We start from the raw sequence: 20,864 nt of genomic DNA, 5'->3' as shown, positions 1-20,864 counted from the left end.
TATAAAGCGAACAAAAGTTATCTTTCATGCACACTGGGTCCTTAAAGTCTGAGATATTTCGCGTAATACAGGGTTTCCCACGATTTATTGGTCAGTTCCCATGATTTTTTGGTGCGTTCCCACAATTTTTTGGTCGTATCCCATAGATTTTTGGTTCGTTCCCATAATTTATTGGTATTTTCCGATTGGATATCAATACAATTGGACCAAAAAATTCTGGGAAACGACCAAAAAATCGTGGGAACGCATCAACAAAATATGGGAACCCACCAAAAATTGATGGGAACCGACCAATAAATCGTGGGAAACCCTGTAAAACCTAACATTCGATTGGCCTTGTCTATCACAGCTAAGTAGTGGTCTTACTTACTTACTTATCCGGCGCTACAACCGCTTTGCGGTCTTGGCCTGCCTCAGGAGTGTCCGAAACCGCTTACGGTCTCGCGCCTTCGTCTTCCAGTCCGTTATCCCGGCCTTAATGCCGGACGCCTCCACGCCATCTTGCCACCTCAATTTGGGCCTACCACGCCAAGTAGTGGTCATTGAAATTTAATTTACTGTCAAGCAGGGTGCCAAGGTCACGAATGGTGGTTAAACGTTGTAGCATGTGGTTATGTAGACTATATGAATATTGCACTGGGTCTTTTTTTTACGATGGAAGCTCACAACACTACATTTATCAAGACATAGAGTAAAACAATTGACCTTCGACCAATTACAGAAGATATTTAGCGAATTTTGCAACAAAATACAAAATCTAACACGGTTTGCAGCCAAAACTCTTGATTGCATTCGTAATTTGTACGACGTGCATAAAATATTAAGCATCACATGCTATGAGAAATAGAATGATAATTCAATATCTAAAGTCAATTAGAAAATTAAGCCAGTTATAAAAAAATATCAGAAACAATTCTGTAACAATGGACATCTTTATGGATTATGTTTCGCTCCACGTTGATTGTTGATGTCAATTACAGTATTGTTTACATTTGATTTTAGCAGCAGTGATCGCAAATCAGCTCGTAAAACCATCCAAACCAAGAAAAACCATCGTAATTTTGTTAGTCGAGAACGGTCTAGATTCCAGTGGACCGGCAAAGAGCTTTTGTGAGAACTTTCTAAGATTGTTACATTTTTTATTCTATTTAGGGAGCAGTAATACTGCACCCTTACAGAAATTTAATTATGGTCTGGGACGTCACAGGTTTGGGAAGGACGAAAGCATCTTTGAATTTATTATAATTACCCTTCGTACAGTAAACACTAGCAACATTTGCGGAAATCGTCAAGCTAAAAAAAAAGAGTCAGTATCACTTTACAGGACATCGGGACATCCCGATATTAATGTAATATTAATCAAATTTAATGTCATTCTTTCAGCTGTCCTACCAATAGTTAATCAGAATCTTCGTAGGCGTAGTGTTCACCACAATTCACCTATCTTGAGTCAAAGGTCAGCAACAACAACAGCATGGAAGCTGAGTTGCGCGTAAGGATGCTGGCTGCCAACCGGTCATTCTACAGCCTGAAAAATCAGTTCACCTCAAAGAACCTGTCACGACGGACGAAGCTGGGACTATATAGTACACTGGTGGACATAAAAATAGGAAAAAAAAATTGTGTGTTTTTTTTTTGCGTGCACTAGGTGTGTCATCGCCAACAGTTCGAGGCGTACTGAATTTGCAATAGTCGAATTATGCCTTTTATACTCTCATTTTTGGTGCGCTACTTATCTGAGTTTTGAGTGCCGGCAGCGTTTTGCGGCAGTATAAAAGGAGAGCCAAATCGTGTTGAGCTTCATTCTTCCATCAGTGGTCAAGGTGAAAGGTTGCTGTTGAAAAATTCCACAAAATCATCATGGGTCGCGGAAAGCACTGCACACCAGAGGAGCGAAAACACATTCAGGGGCTTTATCGTGAGAACGTGCCAATCAAGACAATCTGTAAGGCGTTCGGCCGTTCACGGACGTTTGTGGACATCGCCATTCGTAGCGAGGCTACGGGTAAATCGACAGGTCGTCCGCGAAAAACAACGGCCGACGTTGACGCGCAGATTGTTGAGATAATCAAGGCGGATCCTTTCAAAACTTGCGCTCAAATCAAGCAGGAGCTTGGTTTGCAAGTTTCGGCGAAAACGGTGTCTCGCCGTTTACACGCCGCTGGGTTCTGTGCCCGGAGACCGCGGAAGGTTCGTAAGCTGCTGCCGCACCACGTAGAAGCGCGCATTCGGTTTGCCGAAGAACATTTAGCTGCATCCATCTTTTGGTGGAGTAAAATCATTTTTTCGGATGAGTCCAGAATCAATCTGGATGGTTCGGACGGCATTAAATACGTCTGGCGCCTTCCTAATCAGGCGTATCATCCGAAAAATACGATAAAAACCCGAAGTCACGGAGGCGGCCACGTAATGGTGTGGGGTTGCTTCTCCTGGCACGGCCCGGGTCCTTTGTTCCGTATCAACGGGACACTGAACTCGGAAGGGTATAGAAAAATACTTAGTCGTAAGATGTTGCCATACGCCCGACAAAAATTCGGAGACGAAGAGCATTACATCTTTCAGCATGATAACGACTCTAAGCACACATCGCGAACAGTTAAATGTTATTTGGCAAACCAGGATGTGCAAGTTCTACCGTGGCCTGCGTTGAGTCCTGACCTAAACCCAATTGAAAATCTGTGGTCAACTCTCAAGCGTCAGCTTAAGAACCAGCCTGCACGTTCAGCCGATGATCTATGGACACGCTGCGAGGTTATGTGGGAAAACATACCCGAAAGCGAATGCCGTAAGCTCATCGAAGATATGGCCAAACGTTGTCAGGAAGTGATAGCGAATAACGGTCATCACATTGACCGTTAGAATGTGTTTTCGCTCTGTGGAACACCGCAACACCTCCTCCCAACAACCACTTAAACAGTCCTTTTCAGGGCTACCAAATATTTCTGACAAGAACTATGTCTTTCGGTCACAGAAAAAAGTTCCTATTTTTATGTCCACCAGTGTACCTATATAGTACCGGTGCTCACATACGCCTCTGAGACATGGACACAGAGACATGGTCCAAATCTGACGAAACCCTCTTAGCCGCGTTCGAGAGGAAGATGCTCAGAAGGATACTTGGCCCCGTATGTGTGGAAGTACAATGGAGGAGCCGCTATAATGACGAGCTATACGAGCTCTACGGCTGCACTGTCGTGCAGCGTATCAAGCTCGCCAGGCTCCTGTGGGCTAGCCATGTTGTACGCATGGAAACGGAGGATCCAGCCCGTAAAGTCTTTTTAGGCCGTCCACAAGGACAGAAGGCAGAGGCGTGGTAGGCCCAAACTGAGGAGGCAAGATGGCATGGAGGCGTCCGCCATTAAGGCAGAGATAACGGACTGGCAGATGAAGGCGCGAGACCGTGAACGGTTTCGGGCACTCCTGAGGCAGGCCAAGACCGAAAAACGGTTGAAGCACCTGATAAGTAAGTAAGTAATGTCATTCTTTAACAGATGTCTTTAAATATTTTCATGCATATTGTTGTGGGCAGCCGTGCCGACCCCTGGACTTGCCGTGGCAGTTGCGCTGCAACCGGTCAACGTCCAGGAGGACGACAGTGTACACGCACACTGTTGCACACACTAAGCAGCGCAAGGCTTAGTGTGTGCCGAGTGCCGCACGATCAGAGTGTGTTGGCGAGCCGATCGAGCAGGAGCTCTCGGCAGGGGCGCTCGGTGCGGCTGGTGCGCGGCCACCGTACTATTATATTTTAAAGTGTATTGGTTGTTTCGTTTATGTTTTATTTATTATGTACGTTATAAGTGTTTTAATAAAAGTAATAGTGCAAAACACAACAGTGGCGACGAGGATGGGATCCTCCTGCGTAAGGGGGATCCAACAAGAACCCGCGGACGCCATCGCGATCGGGCCCATCTCGTTTTTGCTGCATTATCGCAGCGGCCATCGCGTTGGCACCGGTCCCCGTGCTTGCGGGACACCGCGAACGGTTTGGGTCGCCACCGCCGCCAACACCGAGGCCCCCGGCTGCCGTCCCATCATTGGCGACCACATGGGCAGCCGAGCACACACTCTCGGCGACAAGGAAGGTCGTCGGGCTGCAGCCCCAGCAACGCCAGCAGCACCAGAGGTGAGGCACCTTTCCGCCTTGCTGCTGGAACATCGGATGGGCGTCACATTCGCCCATGCTGCAGCCCCAGCTTCATCGGGCGAGGACGCATTCCGCCCAGCTGCAGCAGCAGCAGTGCAAGGATCCATCGGCGACGAGCAATACCGCCCCGGCTCGAGCTCAGCACATCATCGGCGAGGCAGCAATTCCGCCGCGGCTCGAGCCCTGCCTCTCACCACGGCGACGTACCATTCCGGCTCGGCAGCACAACAAGGATCGGCAACGCACAAGTTGCATCGGCTGCAACACAGCAGCACACATCGGCGCGAACGCTTTCACCCTGGCTGTAGTTGAACAGGCGTCGCCAATTGCGCCTCGGCCACAGCCACAGTGTCCAGAGGGAACGAGGTAGCATGCCGTCCCGGCTGCAGTCGAACGGGCGTCACCAAATTGCGCTGCGACTGCAGCCACAGCATAAAAGAAGGGCGATGAGCCAACGCATCGTAGGAGGGCGAGGAACAATGCCGCCCGAGTATTTTCATCTCTGCCGCCCGTCATCAGAAAAAAAATACATCGCTGCTGCCCTGGGGCGAGGATCATCATCATCATCGTCATCATCATCGCGGCATCATCATCATCGCGGCACCTTCATCATCGCGGCACCTTCATCATCGCATCATCATCATCATCATAGTTATCATCATCGTCATCATCATCGCCGTCACACCATCGCCGCCGTCCCAGGGAGCGGCACAGCAGCAGCATCACCGCCGCGTCATCGCCATCGCGGTGTGGCCCGAGAGCAGCAGCCAGCGCTGCTCAGCGCACCAACATCGGGGTCCCCACATCTTGGCAGCATCGGCCGGAAGGGTGTCACCACGCCGGTATTCCCTTAGTGGAAAAGGGGGAGGGTATTCCCTTCGGTACTAAAAGGGGGAGATGTTGTGGGCAGCCGTGCCGACCCCTGGACTTGCCGTGGCAGTTGCGCTGCAACCGGTCAACGTCCAGGAGGACGACAGTGTACACGCACACTGTTGCACACACTAAGCAGCGCAAGGCTTAGTGTGTGCCGAGTGCCGCACGATCAGAGTGTGTTGGCGAGCCGATCGAGCAGGAGCTCTCGGCAGGGGCGCTCGGTGCGGCTGGTGCGCGGCCACCGTACTATTATATTTTAAAGTGTATTGGTTGTTTCGTTTATGTTTTATTTATTATGTACGTTATAAGTGTTTTAATAAAAGTAATAGTGCAAAACACAACACATATGAAACCAACCCACATAAAGTGTAATAATCCACTTGATATAAAACCTACATAAGTCTAGTTAGTCCCTTGGGATTGTATTCTCTTAAATAATATTGTTGGATGAATTTTCGTTAACCGCCTTTGACACGGTTCTGAATCTATATTTCAAATATTTTGTAACATACACGATCACATTTCAATTCACTTTTTCACTTACTTTTCTCGTCCCTTCACTAATCTGAATATTTACGCTGACTTATTAATCTTTGTTACTCTTACTACTTTGTATCTGCTCCTTACTCCTCGCTGGTTGGATTGCTTCTCCCGACGTTCTACTCTGTCTTTGATTGCACTTCTCTTGGCGTTCGCCCGGTGAGACTTTCGTCTCTTCAGGGGTGCTCAAACGCGAAGGGTGTCGAACGGTTTCGTCGGAACAAATATGATATGATTGTATGCTAGTTTCTCGTATTCGACGGTCAGCTTTAAAACATTCAAATGCTAAACGTATCCTTAAATTGTTCATACTAAACAAATACAACATTACCATTTCGAATCTTTGGAAAGAAAAATGGAGCAAATGCCGCGCAGTCGCATTTGAGGAAAACAAAACCCGTACGCCTTTTGGGAAGAAAAACATACATCAAACGTCAGTGAAAGATTGTTTGTTACCATAACCAAATTCCGAATCGAATTCAGACAGAGTCTAAATTTTACTAATAACAAAAAAATCAATGATCCTAAAGTGATTCGTGTGCAAACTGGTAGCATAATCGCCAAGATGCTGTTAAAAGAAATTGCCCGATTTTCGCTGCAACATCGCACCCTGTACTGTTACTTGATACTGAGCATTTGGATATTTTTGCTGATAGCAGGTAAGCGTGAGACATGTGCAGGTGTAGTACAATAAATGACGGATACTAAAAAAACTATGCCTTCCATCGATAGGCATGTACAAGTACATCGGCTCCATAGAAAATGGTAACAATCTACTGAATGCGAAAGGATTCGGCTACCGCAAAACGGAACGGTTTCTCACTGAGGAGGGCGACTCAACGGATAGGATAAGAATAAAAGAGATCAACCAGACTGACTGTACCCATCCGTTTGCAATCGTGGCGGGTGAGGAAGGCGGTTCCCTGGAGGGTTGGACATTGCAGGGCGTATTGCTGCTGATACGCCATGGTGACCGTGGCCCAATGGCACATGTGCGTGGTATCAATGAAGTGGATTGCGGATATGAAAACGATCCTACCCTTGCGAGATACATCAACTTCCTGCAGAACACTACCACCGGGAGCACTAGTGGTGGACACTGGATGAAAACGGGCCCATTTCACGGGTTTCCTTTACTGCCGGCCGCGTCGAAGCTCTGCTTGCTGGCACAGCTAACACATAAAGGCATTGCCCAAATGCTACACGTAGGCGATATCGTTCGACAGGCTTATGCGAACGCCCTGGGACTCTATACGCGAGTCCCAATCAGCACCCAGAGAACTACACCCTTTAATGGTTCCGATTTCATTTCCAATCCAACCTCTAGTTTTCAGTATGTGGTGGATGACGTCGTCATTTATTCTACTCGCTACCGTCGAACGTTTCAATCGGCTATGGCACTGCTGTTCGGTGTACTGCCACCCGAGAAATGGCTAGCAATGCAGATACAGGAGAGCCACAGTTTATCGTACTGCTTTTCGGATTGTGCCTGTCCACAGGCGGAGAAGCTGAAGAAACAACTGGCAAGCGAGATGAACGGGCATCTGTCAAAGCATCCAGCGATTGGTGCGATAGTCCAGTGGATTGGTGCGGCCTTGCTACAGAATCCACAGGCGGCTGGGCAACAGATAAATCCTCTCGAAATTCGTGACGCACTATTGGCACACATTTGTCATGCAGCTCCATTACCCTGTCGGAAGATACACAGCAACGTGCCGTCAGCTGATAGTTACCGATACGGCTCGAAAACCGGCAGCAGCTCAACGCAAGACCCCCTTGGGCTGGATGTTATAAACATCGATCTGGATGAAGCCACCCTGAGCGGAGGTGGTGGTGGTCCACCCATCAATACGGAACAGCCAGACGACTCGGATACAACGGAGCAGGAACCGGAAATTGAGGGATGCGTCGAGAAAAGCCACGTTCTAGCCCTAATGTCGTACATACACTGGGCCGGTATGAAGGAACTGTACAGCCAATCAATGCGCCAGCAGGGCCTACTACGCTCGTATGGTTTGATGCGTAACATCGTAGCCTACATGTTGCGAATGATCTCCGGCGATCGGGTAAAATTTGTGCTTTACTCGGGGCATGATAAAACGCTTGAGTATCTGATCGCTTCGCTGGGTGTTCAGCTCGAGAATCCGTTCATACCGTACGCGTCGCGGATGGTGTTTGAAGTGTACAAAAGCGATAAGGACACGCAGTACTACTTCCGGCTGGTTTATAATGGGCGGGACGTCACGAACACTATCGACGTATGCGAGAGTGGCAAGAGTCTGAATGTTCCAAGGGGTATTCGGGGCGGCAGGGCCCATTTGTGTCCGATCGAAAATATCATTCGGTTTATTCATGACGATTATTTTCTGTCCCTTAATGCTACCAACTACAAGGATGCTTGTATGGCGCAGACGAAGCAGGATGGATTTTTCTAGGAAAACTATAGTGTAACCATGCCACAAGCGGAAAATGTTGTTCGTTTTTGTTAAAGTACGTGTTGCGTTGCTAAATGGAAGAGGATCTACTTCCTACCTGTGATATCTCTGTAGTTATTATGTCTTCAGCAGCAAACAGTGTCGATATCAGCTGATCATTCAATACTTTGATGAGTTAGTAATTTGAATGAATGAGAAATTTGAATTGCTAGCTCAATAGGGTCAGTGAGATAATGTCGCAGAAACAAAGCTTCATAAAAGAAGGAACTAATTGATGCCATCGAAAACGATACATATCATTGATGACGCAAGGACAACACCGTCCTATAAATATTTTTAATGTTGTAAGTGTTTACAGATAGAGTATATTCATGTGTCAGACATAACTAAAATAAATTGATGTAATATAATTATAGTTACTTCAAACCGAACCAGCATATTTATTCCGTGGTGAAAGTGTTGGTCCGCTGTAATATCTTTATGAAATCCGAAAACATTCGTAGCAAAGGAAGTCAATCAATGCCAAAAAAAAAAGTAACCAATGAGTTACAGATGGCCTAAGCTTCATCCATCCATTAGATTAATCCTTCTAGGTTATGTGAGTAATATCACTTATATCTTTTACATCGCAAATAAGCCAAAGTCATACACATTCAAGCAACTGTATTGGAGGATATGGTTCGTTCGTCCTTATGTATTTATTTCTTGTACCTGTACCGTTGCAATTTATTATCAGACGTAATGTAGGCTTATGACTAATCATTAGTTTATGAGTCCCCCGGCGGGGGGCCGTCCCTTGGTACAGTCGTCAACTCGTAGGAGTCAATAACATGCCCGTCATGGGTTTAAACCTAGTCTTGAACGAAGTCTGGAAAGCCTATATAGCTTGGCATGTCCGCGTAGGACGTTACGCCAAATAGAGGAGAAATAGTTTATGAGTAGCCTATTGTTTGTCATTCAACATTAATCTTTGCACTGGGTATACAAGATAATCAAATATTGAATGATTCTCTAGAATATTCGAGTTAAAAAGCAGTATATTTTGTTTTTTAGGTACAATGTTTATTGTTGTACTTTATTTGTTATCAACAATGATTCAATTAGCGCACACTCTCCCACCAGATTCATTATATCGATTGTGGGTGTGTTGTAATGGAATGTATATCCAGAAAAGTAGTAGATAAATTATAACATACGCAGCTGAAATAAAACGATCCACTAGTTTCACAAAAATTACCCAGTCCAGGGTCAGTCTTTCATCGCTGTTAATAATTGTATATGGCTGAAAGAATTGCACAGTTTTAGATTATAGCAACTACATAGTTGTAATCATTACCTTTTGCCCGATGATTACATAGTCTACTTTGAGAATCCAATTCATCACACGGCTGGATAAGATAGCTCTCATCGATCGTATGACAATGTTTGGCGGAGTTAATTGCAGATCATGCAACCAGCGGTTGATCAACGTGATCACAAATAACAGGAACGTCAGTATCATCGAAGCAATTATAAATAATACTAAAACCATACTTTTAGCAACATTTTTACATAAAACTTTTGCATATTTGTGTATCTTACCTACTCCAGGAATTTCAGGGGTAGGATTACTCATTTGTTGGAGTAGTTGGAAATGAAATACCATACATATTAAGGGGATGACACTCTTCTCTTTGACGCGGGAATCCAACAGACAGACAAACATATTCAACATGCTCAGAACTATGTTAAGAAAGAAACAAAAAATCTATAAAATGAAAAATACAATAATCAGAAAGAATGGATATTACCAAAAGCAGGAAGATAGATTATTGCAATTGTGAGGTGAGGACTGTGTTCCAAGTTGAATTCCAACTCCTCAACTGTGCGGCTGGTTGCTCCAGGAATGCTTAACTGTGTTTTATTAGATGAAACACTTGTAACGCACCACTAAGTCGTGGGTAAATGATGATTTGACGGCAAATATGTAATGACAGGTAAAAAGTTAACTTCATCTACGAGTTCTTTATCTCGATTTGTGAACCACATTCGACAAACTAGAGTGTTGAACGGCCAGCGTGAGTAGTCGGACGAGCACTTTGCAGAGATTCTGCAGACTGGTGAACAAGAAATATCTCCATCTTCGTGTAGCAAACAGTCCGGGTTCAAACAGGATACAGATGGTTGTCCTTCATAATCTCTGGAATGTATTGTGAGATGAAGTTTGGAAAAAATGTGTTGAATGGTTAATGTACCCTTCCGAATCCTTACGAGTTAATATTTTCAAACTGAGGGGACCAAATTTCATCGTTGTTGATATTCAGTGTGGTAATGTTGGACCAGTCTGATGCGTTCCAGGCTAAGGAGGAATCTTGCCAACGCTTTGTTTTGAACCCAAAAAAATATGGAAAAATGGTGTTTTACGATAATCGCCTTCCAATTGCTTTAGATAGTAAAAATGTCTTACCATGTAATAATTTACTTGAAAACTCATGACGCTTCTGTATTCACTCTTTCAACAAAAAAAAAAGATAATTTAAAACAATCAACAAGAAATACAGTAATGATTTGAATAAAATAAAGTTATACATACAATATCGAAACTATATAAAACCGCATACGTAGTTATATTAATTGAGTCAAATTCACTTTTAGCCGGTCGTATCTTTGGATCATATCCATTGCAGAACAAATGTTGTTTGATGGTATATTGCACATTGTTTCTTTTTTTGTCACAATTAATTGAGCCTGTAAATTAAATATTTGAACATTCCATAAGATTCAGTTTCATGCATAGTAACTATTTATGAAGAATGCTTTAACAAATATGCATTAAAAAGAAATGACCGATCTATACATCGGTTAAGATTAACTTTAAATGAAAAAAAATAAATAATAATAACCATACTTGCGGAATCGAAAAGAAATGCCACTAGAAGCGGGAGATAAATAAATGACAAGATATTCGCCATTTAATTATGTGTTGCTGAACGTATGCTAAAATGTAAATGCTCTTATTTAAACTATGTATGTATTCTTTTGTGTGAACTAATCGTTCGTAGCACTAGTAATGATCTGGTCGTCCTGCAAATGTCAGATCTACTTATATTTCCTATAGAAATGTTCAATGTACCGCCGCACTACTTGATCAGCTATGACGTAAGTGCTCTAGAAATACAATACAATGCTGATAATATTCTCAGACATTGCATGGTTGTGAGTATGCGTTCTCTTGTTTCAAGAGGGAAGAAAACTCAGGGCCATATGTTGTCGATGAATTGATGTTTGTGCCTATCAGTCAAGTAGCCTCAATTCTACCACTATTAGCATTGGACAAATTAATCTATCTTAGAAATTCGTAGCAGTTAATTTGTTTATAAATTTTTGTACACATAAGTTCTAGAGAAGATGGATAACAGGTGACGAGGTTATGGCGACGATTGAATGAAACTGATTCTCTTAAGCAGATATCATTCTTAGCAAAATCGTAACGAGAAGAGACGTATAGAACAAAAGAGGATTGAAGGGAAGAGATTTTGAATTCTAAGGAAAGGAGAAGCGGGTGTATTTACATGGCTAATTTCTATGTGGCACAAAATTTAAATAGCACATTATTGTTTTATTGCAATAATTGTAGATTTACCTTTGTTAGTACAGAATGTTAAAATAACATAGTTTACCCCTTTAAAGTATATTAATTTAAAATAATGATGGGACATTTTTTCAATTATGCGGAAAATTTTCCGTAAAACAGTTACGAAATAAAAAAGCACCACCATTTTGCATCGGACGTCCGAGTTGGGCAGCATGCCACTTTATCACTGACACTTTATCACTGCAATAAATTTGCCAATAATCCAGCCTGAAGTAATCCAATCCATGCGTGTATCGATATTTTCATACTTTAAAACTGTTTAAAGGCCTATTTGTGTGGCAAACTTTATGCACAATTATTTAAATGTATGCATCGCAATGTATCTTTAACAATGAGGAACATATATAAATAAAATACCGATAGAAATAATGATTTTAGTAAGTTGATGAGTGGCCAAAATTGCGCAAAACAATCTAATTTTGGATAGTTCAACAACTTTTGGCTAAGTTTCTTGCCGATAACTTCAAATAAATAATAAAAAGAAAATTGATTTTCAATGATATTTGAAACGTTAAGTTGGATACAATTTTGATGTGTGATTTGTCATTTTCATGCAAAAGAAAATTAGTCCGGTGGATTACAAATATATGGCAACAAAAGAAATATATTCGTCGTATGACTAATAACACAATATGATTCATTCCATCATAAAATCACTGCAAATTACCATTCTCGATTTTGTGCTACAACATTACAGGGTTTTCGATGATATTATTGACATGTTCAGCGAGTTGTTGATTCGTTCGAGCATATAATTGACTCTTTCAGCGATATATTGAATTGTTCGGCGTTGACAGGCGTTGACATGTTCGTTGATACTATTGAGCTATCGTTTGTTTTGTTTACATCCTGTGCCGAAGCATGCAATTTTTCATTCCTAGATGTCCTAAACTTAGCAAAAAGTCATTCCCCAAGAAAATTAGTTTAAACCAGCATATTTTTTCGAAAACCGTTTGTTTATCTTCTGATGAGAAAGATCTAAGCTACAGTCCAAGGGGTACGAAAGTGACAGCTCTATAGTATCGCCGAACATGTTAACGCCTGCTTCCGACCAATTCAATATCTCGCTGAAAAAGTCAATTATACGCTCGAACGAATCAACAACTCGCTGAACATGTGGCTGGTATTATTGAATCCGTTCGTAGCGGTGGCGTACGTCCCGACACTCATTTTCCTAACGTACTAGATGGTTGCTATAGTAATTCACCGCGGCGTTGTAGGACCGGGATCAAGAAATGTGTTGCCATCCCTAGAATTTCATGTGAGCGCCGTACGCCGCCACTACGAACGGATTCAATAATACCAGCCATTATCATCGAAAATCCTCTATTGTGAAGTTTGGTGTTGTGATATTGCTTTACGAATAGTAAGTATTCGGATGTCTAAAATTGAATAGCAACATGTTTAGTCTTTTAATTTGTTTTGAAGAGACCAAAAATGGATTAAAGATATTGCAACATTTACACAAAATTGCAGATTATTTGATCTTTCATTTTCATTTTGCAATGCGGTGCTTCGTAAAAATCAATAACTAAACCTCAGATCTATCTATCAATCAAATCTGGCATGGTTCAAACAACTGGCCTCAAAACTATGGGTGTAGTGCAAAATATGAAGAAGAAATACAATTTGCAATTGAGGAAAATATTAAATAAGGTTAGATAATTATGTTTTGAAAATATAATACACAATTTGATAGAATTTATTAAATTCAATTATTATTATTTCATTACTCGTTTGATGAGCTTTGAAATATTCATACGGTTACAGTTTTTCCCCGAGTTACGCACTTATACAATTTCGTTCCGACCGTTCTCATGATATACAACTCTATAGTTTGTTAAAAATTTCAATACTAATCGAACTATTTAATGAATTCCTTTAGAGTGGATTTATTCGGCTATTTACCGGCCAATTTGAACGTCCGACACCTCAAATGAAAGGTTGTGATTCGACCAATAGTATATTTTAGTGTCAGAACGGTTCTGCATACTACAGGTCGAAATATTAAATCGAGTCTTACTATTTTATTAGAACTCAAATTATTCTTCTTCTGTTTGGCGTAAACGTCCTACGCGGACATGCTGGCCTTTTTTATATGCTTTCGGGACTTTATTCGGCGCAGCTGGATAGTCAGTCCTTGCTACGGAAGGGCGGCACATTCTAGACTTGAATCCTCGACGAGCATGTTGTTAAGTCGTTCGAGTTGACGCTTGTATCACGGGAATTGTTTTGGAACACTGCGTTATAACCGGCTCCGGAGTTGTTGATGCGGAGCTATTTGTCCGAAACCGGAGCCATTTGGTGCAGAGGCGTTTCCAAAATTTTCTGGTTTTGGATCCGTTTTGCCCATCACTACTCACAACAGAGCATGTAGTCGTGACATGGCCCGGTCAACAATTATTCTCCAGGATGTTCTGTCCCTGGCTGCAGCTTCCCATCCATGTAGACACCCTATCTCCAACAGGTATTGCTTCATCTGGAACTGCTTCGCTGTCGAATACCTCCTTGGTAGGGCCTTCACCACGATCAAGATGTTCGATTCGTCGTACACCTCAGCAAGTTCATGTTTCATTCTTCACCTTCTCCACACTCCATGCTCGGACACACTGTCAAAGATGGTCCGGAAGATGTATCGTTCAAACTCTCCCAGAGTGTTTAAATCCATCCAGATACTCCAGACTCATGTCCAAATGGAACCACCGGATGAATCAATGTGCAATATATGTCGCATTTCTTGTGGTCTCGAAATCTTCTAGATCTCAGCAGTTAGTAAAGCCCGTGATATGTAGCAATGGGTTAGCAAATCTTAAATATATTAAGTGTGTTTTAACCCCGTTAAGAATGGTTTTCTTTAATTGCATAATTAAATAATACTATATTTTTGTGCTTCATAAATACATTCTTCTTCTTCTTCTTTTGGCTCAACAACCGTTGTCGGTCAAGGCCTGCCTGTACCACTCTACTTGTGGGCTTGGCTTTCAGTAACTTATTGATCCTCCCATAGCAGGGCAAAATTTGATTTTGTTTTTTATCAAATACCAAAGCTATCAATATAAAATAAGCTCGACGGCAGAGTCCATCGATAGAAGAAAGTCTTATTTATGAACACACCAAATCTTGGCGCTTTCAACACGCTTGATCACACACAAATCAATAATTTCAGGTGTATCGAGTACTAATCGAGCAGATATGGAAAAACAATTTCGAGCAAATGTCACTTGGGACGTATGGCGGCACGGTCCATTTGGGGCTTGAACCCATGACGGGCATGTTGTTAAAGTCGTACGAGATGACGACTGTACTATGAGACCGGCTAAATACATTACTACATACATACATAAATACATTACTTTTATTTTTTATTAATTGAACACATATTTCAATTAGCGCACACTCTCGTACCATATCTATGATATCGATTGTGTGTGTGTTGTAGTGGAATATATATCCAGAAAAGTAGTGGATAAATTATAACATACGCAGCTAAAATAGAACGATCAACTATTTTCACAAACATTTGCCAGTCCATGGTCAGTCTTTCATCGCTGTTAATAATTGTATATGGCTGAAAGAATTGCACGGTTTTAGATTGTAGCAACTACATAGTTGTAGTCATTACCTTTTGCCCGACGCTTAGATAGTCTACTTTAAGAATCCAATTCATCACACGGCTAGATAAGATAGCTCTCATCGATCGTATGACAATGTTTGGCGGAGTTAATTGCAGATCATGCAACCAGCGGTTGATCAACGTGATCACAAATAACAGGAACGTCAGTATCATCGAAGCAATTATAAATAATACTAAAACCATACTTTTAGCAACATTTTTACATAAAACTTTTGCATATTTGTGTATCTTACCTACTCCAGGAATTTCAGGGGTAGGATTACTCATTTGTTGGAGTAGTTGGAAATGAAATACCATACATATTAAGGGGATGACACTCTTCTCTTTGACGCGGGAATCCAACAGACAGACAAACATATTCAACATGCTCAGAACTATGTTAAGAAAGAAACAAAAAATCTATAAAATGAAAAATACAATAATCAGAAAGATTGGATATTACCAAAAGCAGGAAGATAGATTATTGCAATTGTGAGGTGAGGACTGTGTTCCAAGTTGAATTCCAACTCCTCAACTGTGCGGCTGGTTGCTCCAGGAATACTTAACTGTGTTTTATTAGATGAAACACTTGTAACGCACCACTTAGCTATAGGAGATTGATGAGCTGACTGCAAATATGTTATGATAGATAAAAAGTTAACTTCATCTACGAGTTCTTTATCTCGATTTGTGAACCACATTTGACAAACTAGAGTGTTGAACGGCCAGCGTGAGTAGTCGGACGAGCACTATGCGGAGATTCTGCAGACTGGCGAACAAGAAATACCTCCATCTTCGTGTAGCAAACAGTCCGAGTTCAAACAGGATACAGATGGTTGTCCTTCATAATCTCTAGAATATATTATGAAAAAAGGTATGTGTTGAATGGTTAATTAACCGTAGCGTGGTATCAGCTGTAGCGTGGTAGTTTTATAAGCATAAAATATACAACATGATCACCACATATGTAGTCATATCAAATTATTACAAATGGCAGCAATTAGCAGGGGAAACTCTCGCCCTCATGACCAAATAGATCCAGCAAATCGCGCTAGGAACACTCGTCAACTGGGTGATAATCAAAATCAAAGAAATGCTCAATGTTTAACGATCGTGATCTTGATAGTCCTACGTATGGGGGCACGGTCCATTCGGGGGAACCCATGGCGGGCGTGTTGTTATATCGTACGAGTTGACGACTGTAAAACGAGACCGGCTCAAAATTTTCTATTTACATCACAATAATGTTCAGTTCTTCTAAATGAAACCAAGAATGACCAAACCAAGTGGCCTGAAAAGCCCTATAAATTGAACACTCAGCTCAATGCTGACCGAACATCCAACTAACAATCAACTTACAACTTTTTATCATCCTTACATTTTTAAAACAAATGAGTATGCAATGCACAAATTTTGAACGCTCAAAAACTAAAAAAAACTGTCAAGCGTAGTACAGCTTGTGGCGTGTTGAATATCATGTGGAACGGATAATATTTGATGGAAATGTATTTTTGAGTAACATTTGACAGCTGTTGAAAAACTTCTCGTTCGCAGTGAATGTACTACTAATGTACAAAATCTGGTAATCGTAGTGCTAATTATTTGTAATAATATTTCTTGAAATTAAATGTTATAAATATTTGATCCTTTTCGACATACTGGGTTTTCCTGAATTTATTGGTAAGCTCCCATAATTTTTGAGGCTCATGATTTATTCATCGTATCATCGAAACACACAAAAAAACTATGGGAAGCAACCACAAAACTATGGAAACACTAAACAGTTATGTTGATGCGCCTTGAATGATGTTTTTAGCGTTCGGTCTTATATCAGGGGTTTCCGAGACATTTTTTAATCGCTCGTAGCACAATGTCTTCATGATCTGGCGCCCTTAGCGGTGCTAACCCAGTAAACCCTACGCTACGAGCCTGATTAACGTTTCAGAATACTTACGAGTTAATGTTTTCAAACTGAGGGGTCCAAATTTCATCGTAGTTGGTATTAAGTGTAGTAATGTTGGACCAGTCCGATGCATTCCAGGCTAGGGAGGTATCTGACCAAAGCTTTTTTTTACACAAAATTATGATTTTTTTACAACAATCGCTTTTCAATGGCTTTCAATAGAAAATGACTTACCATGTAATATATTATTTGGAAATTCATCATGCTTCTGTATTCACTCTTAAATTTAAAAAAAAAAAACAAATAACAAATAAATTATTACAATATTAAGGAATTGAAATGAGATGCAATTATACATACAATATCAAAACCATGAAAAAAGGCATACGTAGTTATATTAATTGAGTCAAATTCACTTTTAGCCGGTCGTATCTTTGGATCATATCCATTGCAGAACAAATGTTGTTTGATGGTATATTGCACATTGTTTCTTTTTTTGTCACAATTAATTGAGCCTGTAAATTAAATATTTGAACATTCCATAAGATTCAGTTTCATGCATAGTAACTATTTATGAAGAATGCTTTAACAAATATGCATTAAAAAGAAATGACCGATCTATACATCGGTTAAGATTAACTTTAAATGAAAAAAAAATAATAATAATAACCATACTTGCGCAATCGAAAAGAAATGCCACTAGAAGCGGGAGATAAATAAATGACAAGATATTCGCCATTTAATTATGTGTTGCTGAACGTATGCTAAAATGTAAATGCTCTTATTCAAACTATGTATGTATTCTTTTGTGTGAACTAACCATTCGTAGCACTAGTAATGATCTGGTTATCCTAGCGATGGCACTTCTTCTTATATTTCATATTGAATCTTTTAGTATATCACCGTCCTACTTGATTGACAATGACGTATGTGCCTTAGAAATACAATACAATGCTGATAATATTCTCAGACATTGCATGGTTGTGAGTATGCGTTCTCTTGTTTCACTGTTTAAGGGAGAAGGCTCAGGGGTTGTAAATTGTATTGTAATGGTATATGTGTGCCTATCAGTCAAGTAGCCTCAATTCTACCACAATAATGGGTGTACACATTAATCTGGCTTAGTAATTCGGAGGAGTTAGTTTGTTTATAAGTTTGTTTATACATACGTGCTAGGAAAGAAGAAAACCGGATAACAACGACGCTATGGCTTTGGCGACGATTGAATGAAATTGATTCTCTTTAGCAGGCATCATACTGGGCAAAAATTGAACTTCGCGAAGAGATAATGTTAGGAGGCCTATCGCGATGGTAACGACAAGGGACGTATGGAATCAAAGAGGATAGAATCAATTTTAAAATCATAGGAAACGTGAAGCGGGCGCATTTGCATGAAAAAGTACGTAAAGCTAAATGACCTGCTTAATCCTATCGAACCGAAAATAATGAGATATATGTAATAGCATGACAATTAGAAAAGACTGGAAATTTCTTCAGAATATAATTTTTGGTAAGTGATCGCGAAAAATATTCTGATTATGGATATGTCAACAAGCTTCTTGCCAGTAACTCCAAATAAATTGATTAAAAGCAAACTGTTTTTAATTATATTGTAAATATGTTTTATGTGTAAAAAATCATATTCATGGATAAGATAAATATTCTAGTTTCTTTTTGGACCGTTTCTACTGAAGAATAATAATAATAAATATTCCAGCGCCAAAGTAATATTTGACAAAAATAAAAATACATTCATAGCGCACTTAACTGGGATAAGACTTATTGTCAAGTTATCAGGAGAAACGGTAAAGAAGCCGTTGCTTTGTCTGTGTTGTTCAATATGAAATGCGGTGCTTTATAAAAGACGATAGCTAAGTTTTTATGATATTTGGCTATTTCTTCTGGCAAGTTTGACGACCACTGACCTTAACCAACAATGAATATAGTACCAAATATGTAGAAGATGAAGTAATTTGAGGAAACTTTACTCCTTAAAGTAATTTAAGGATTTAAATTAATTGTTTTGTTGTTTAAATCCAAATTTTATTATTATTTTATTGCTCGTTTGATCGACATTGATATATTCATACGAATTTTGGAGGTTTTGATGTGGTAAGTACAAGTTTTTAAAATGTCCTCCTATTACTTGCTGTGATCTATGTTCGAACCATTATCGTTTTAAGTATCCTGTTTTTTATCTAGTATTTATTATTTTTATTTTATTTATTTATTAAAAATTCATTGCCTCACGGGTTATACAATTGTACACTTAATACTTAGATACTAACTCTAAACTTAAAGCTAGCCCAAATCTATACAATGCCAGTAAAATTAGCAAGAAAAATCGTGAACGCAGAGAGTAATGCTCACAATCGTACACTTTCTAGAAAAACAGCTGCTTCTGGAAGGCTAAACCCAATCAACACTAGCTGATTACTGTTACCGGTGTTTAGTTTCACATGATCGTTAGCTTGGATTTTACAACTTTTCTAATCCATGGTTTGTACACAGATACCATTCCAACTGAACGATAGCACCGAACCTTTGTGTTGCAGATTGACAAGCCATTGCATAAGATGCTAGTAACAGAGGATTTGCGAGAAGAGTTTTAATTATTCAACAAAATTGAACACTACGTCAACAAAGATCGCCTTAGCTCAAGAGAAAGAAACGATGTAAGTGTAAATCATATTGAAAAGTGTTAAACGAACATCTTCATGCTTACAAAAAAGTGAAAAAGTGAAGGCATTGCATTTGGGAGAAAGATGTCAAATAATAGGTAGAGAAATTAAAACAAAAATCGCTAATGGAAAGTAAAAACTGCAAGATCACTTATTCACTAAACAGCTTTTAAATATTGGATGATAGAGATAGCAGTTTTATTTTCTGGATAGTTTCAGTTTTAGACATTTGCTATTTATTTTGATTTTAATTCATATTGACGGGATGATAATTAAGGGTACTAATGAAACTAAGTAAATTATGCGGTTGAGATCATGTGTTTTATTGTTTGGATAAGATGGATTTGGTGTACCGTTCACATAACCTATTACTTACTATCTTTTATTGTAACAAGCTATTTCTTTTGTGATTGAATTTAATTTTTCCTGATTCAATCATTTCTGTTGATTGTTGGATATTGGTTCGTTATCACTAAACATTCACACATTCGGCAACAATAAATCCTACAATTTCGTTGGCTTTGTGCATTCAGATGAGTTTTACAATTGTAACAAGCATATAACAAGTAACTTGTATTAAACAATACCAATCCATTAAACTTTTTTTTATTTTATTACTTTTTTAAACTCGAAGTCGTTCAAGTGCTTCATTTCGTTTTAATTTTGGGCTAGATATTTTTGGATTATTTACATATTTTGGATCCAAATAATCGGTATTTTATTATAAATTACTGTAATTCGTAGAAATTTTGTATAAAAGAATTTGATACAATTTTCATAAAGACTACAAACCATCTAGTTGCTCCATTTTCTTCCTATCCTGTCAATTTGACTATTTGAGTTTACCAATAACAATAGCAATAATGATGCTGTGCTTGATTAATGTCAAGAGAAATTTCATTCATCCTAACGGATTATTCATATACTATCTTGAATTGGAGCGTGGAGGAATCCATTCTTTATCGAATACAGAGATCCAGATCTTTGGAGGGGTCAAATATTAGGTATAGATTTTTGGAGATTTTATTCTCGAATTGT

General features: G+C 40.0%; 1 protein-coding gene and 2 long non-coding RNA genes across 4 annotated transcripts; 1 reads left to right on the top strand and 2 right to left on the bottom strand.

Annotated features, from left to right (window-relative positions):
- Positions 1 to 6,000: 6,000 nt before the first annotated feature.
- On the top strand, positions 6,001 to 8,382 carry LOC121597528 (2-phosphoxylose phosphatase 1). Its single transcript, XM_041923349.1, has 2 exons — positions 6,001 to 6,219; positions 6,293 to 8,382. The coding sequence occupies exons 1-2, from the start codon at positions 6,126 to 6,128 to the stop codon at positions 7,993 to 7,995; spliced, it is 1,797 nt and encodes a 598-aa protein (XP_041779283.1). The 5' UTR covers positions 6,001 to 6,125; the 3' UTR covers positions 7,996 to 8,382.
- A 672-nt stretch (positions 8,383 to 9,054) lies between these two features.
- Positions 9,055 to 11,041, bottom strand: LOC121596771. 2 transcript variants are annotated; one of them, XR_006005317.1, is made up of 8 exons: positions 10,883 to 11,041; positions 10,568 to 10,722; positions 10,442 to 10,486; positions 10,246 to 10,355; positions 9,786 to 10,174; positions 9,577 to 9,717; positions 9,332 to 9,516; positions 9,055 to 9,277 (listed from the first exon to the last, which is right to left on the bottom strand). It is a non-coding gene; the product is annotated as an uncharacterized LOC121596771 (long non-coding RNA). The 2 variants fall into 2 exon arrangements; XR_006005318.1 differs by lacking the exon at positions 10,246 to 10,355.
- A 3,925-nt stretch (positions 11,042 to 14,966) lies between these two features.
- On the bottom strand, positions 14,967 to 18,023 carry LOC121596978. The gene is made up of 8 exons (XR_006005349.1): positions 17,821 to 18,023; positions 17,506 to 17,660; positions 17,380 to 17,424; positions 17,197 to 17,306; positions 15,706 to 16,094; positions 15,497 to 15,637; positions 15,252 to 15,436; positions 14,967 to 15,197 (listed from the first exon to the last, which is right to left on the bottom strand). It is a non-coding gene; the product is annotated as an uncharacterized LOC121596978 (long non-coding RNA).
- Positions 18,024 to 20,864: the final 2,841 nt, after the last annotated feature.

The sequence above is a fragment of the Anopheles merus genome, chromosome 3R (genome assembly GCF_017562075.2).
Source record: "Anopheles merus strain MAF chromosome 3R, AmerM5.1, whole genome shotgun sequence".
Classification (NCBI taxonomy): domain Eukaryota; kingdom Metazoa; phylum Arthropoda; class Insecta; order Diptera; family Culicidae; genus Anopheles; species Anopheles merus.
Note: the sequence above shows the minus strand (reverse complement) of the source record. Positions and strands in the feature narration are given on the sequence as shown.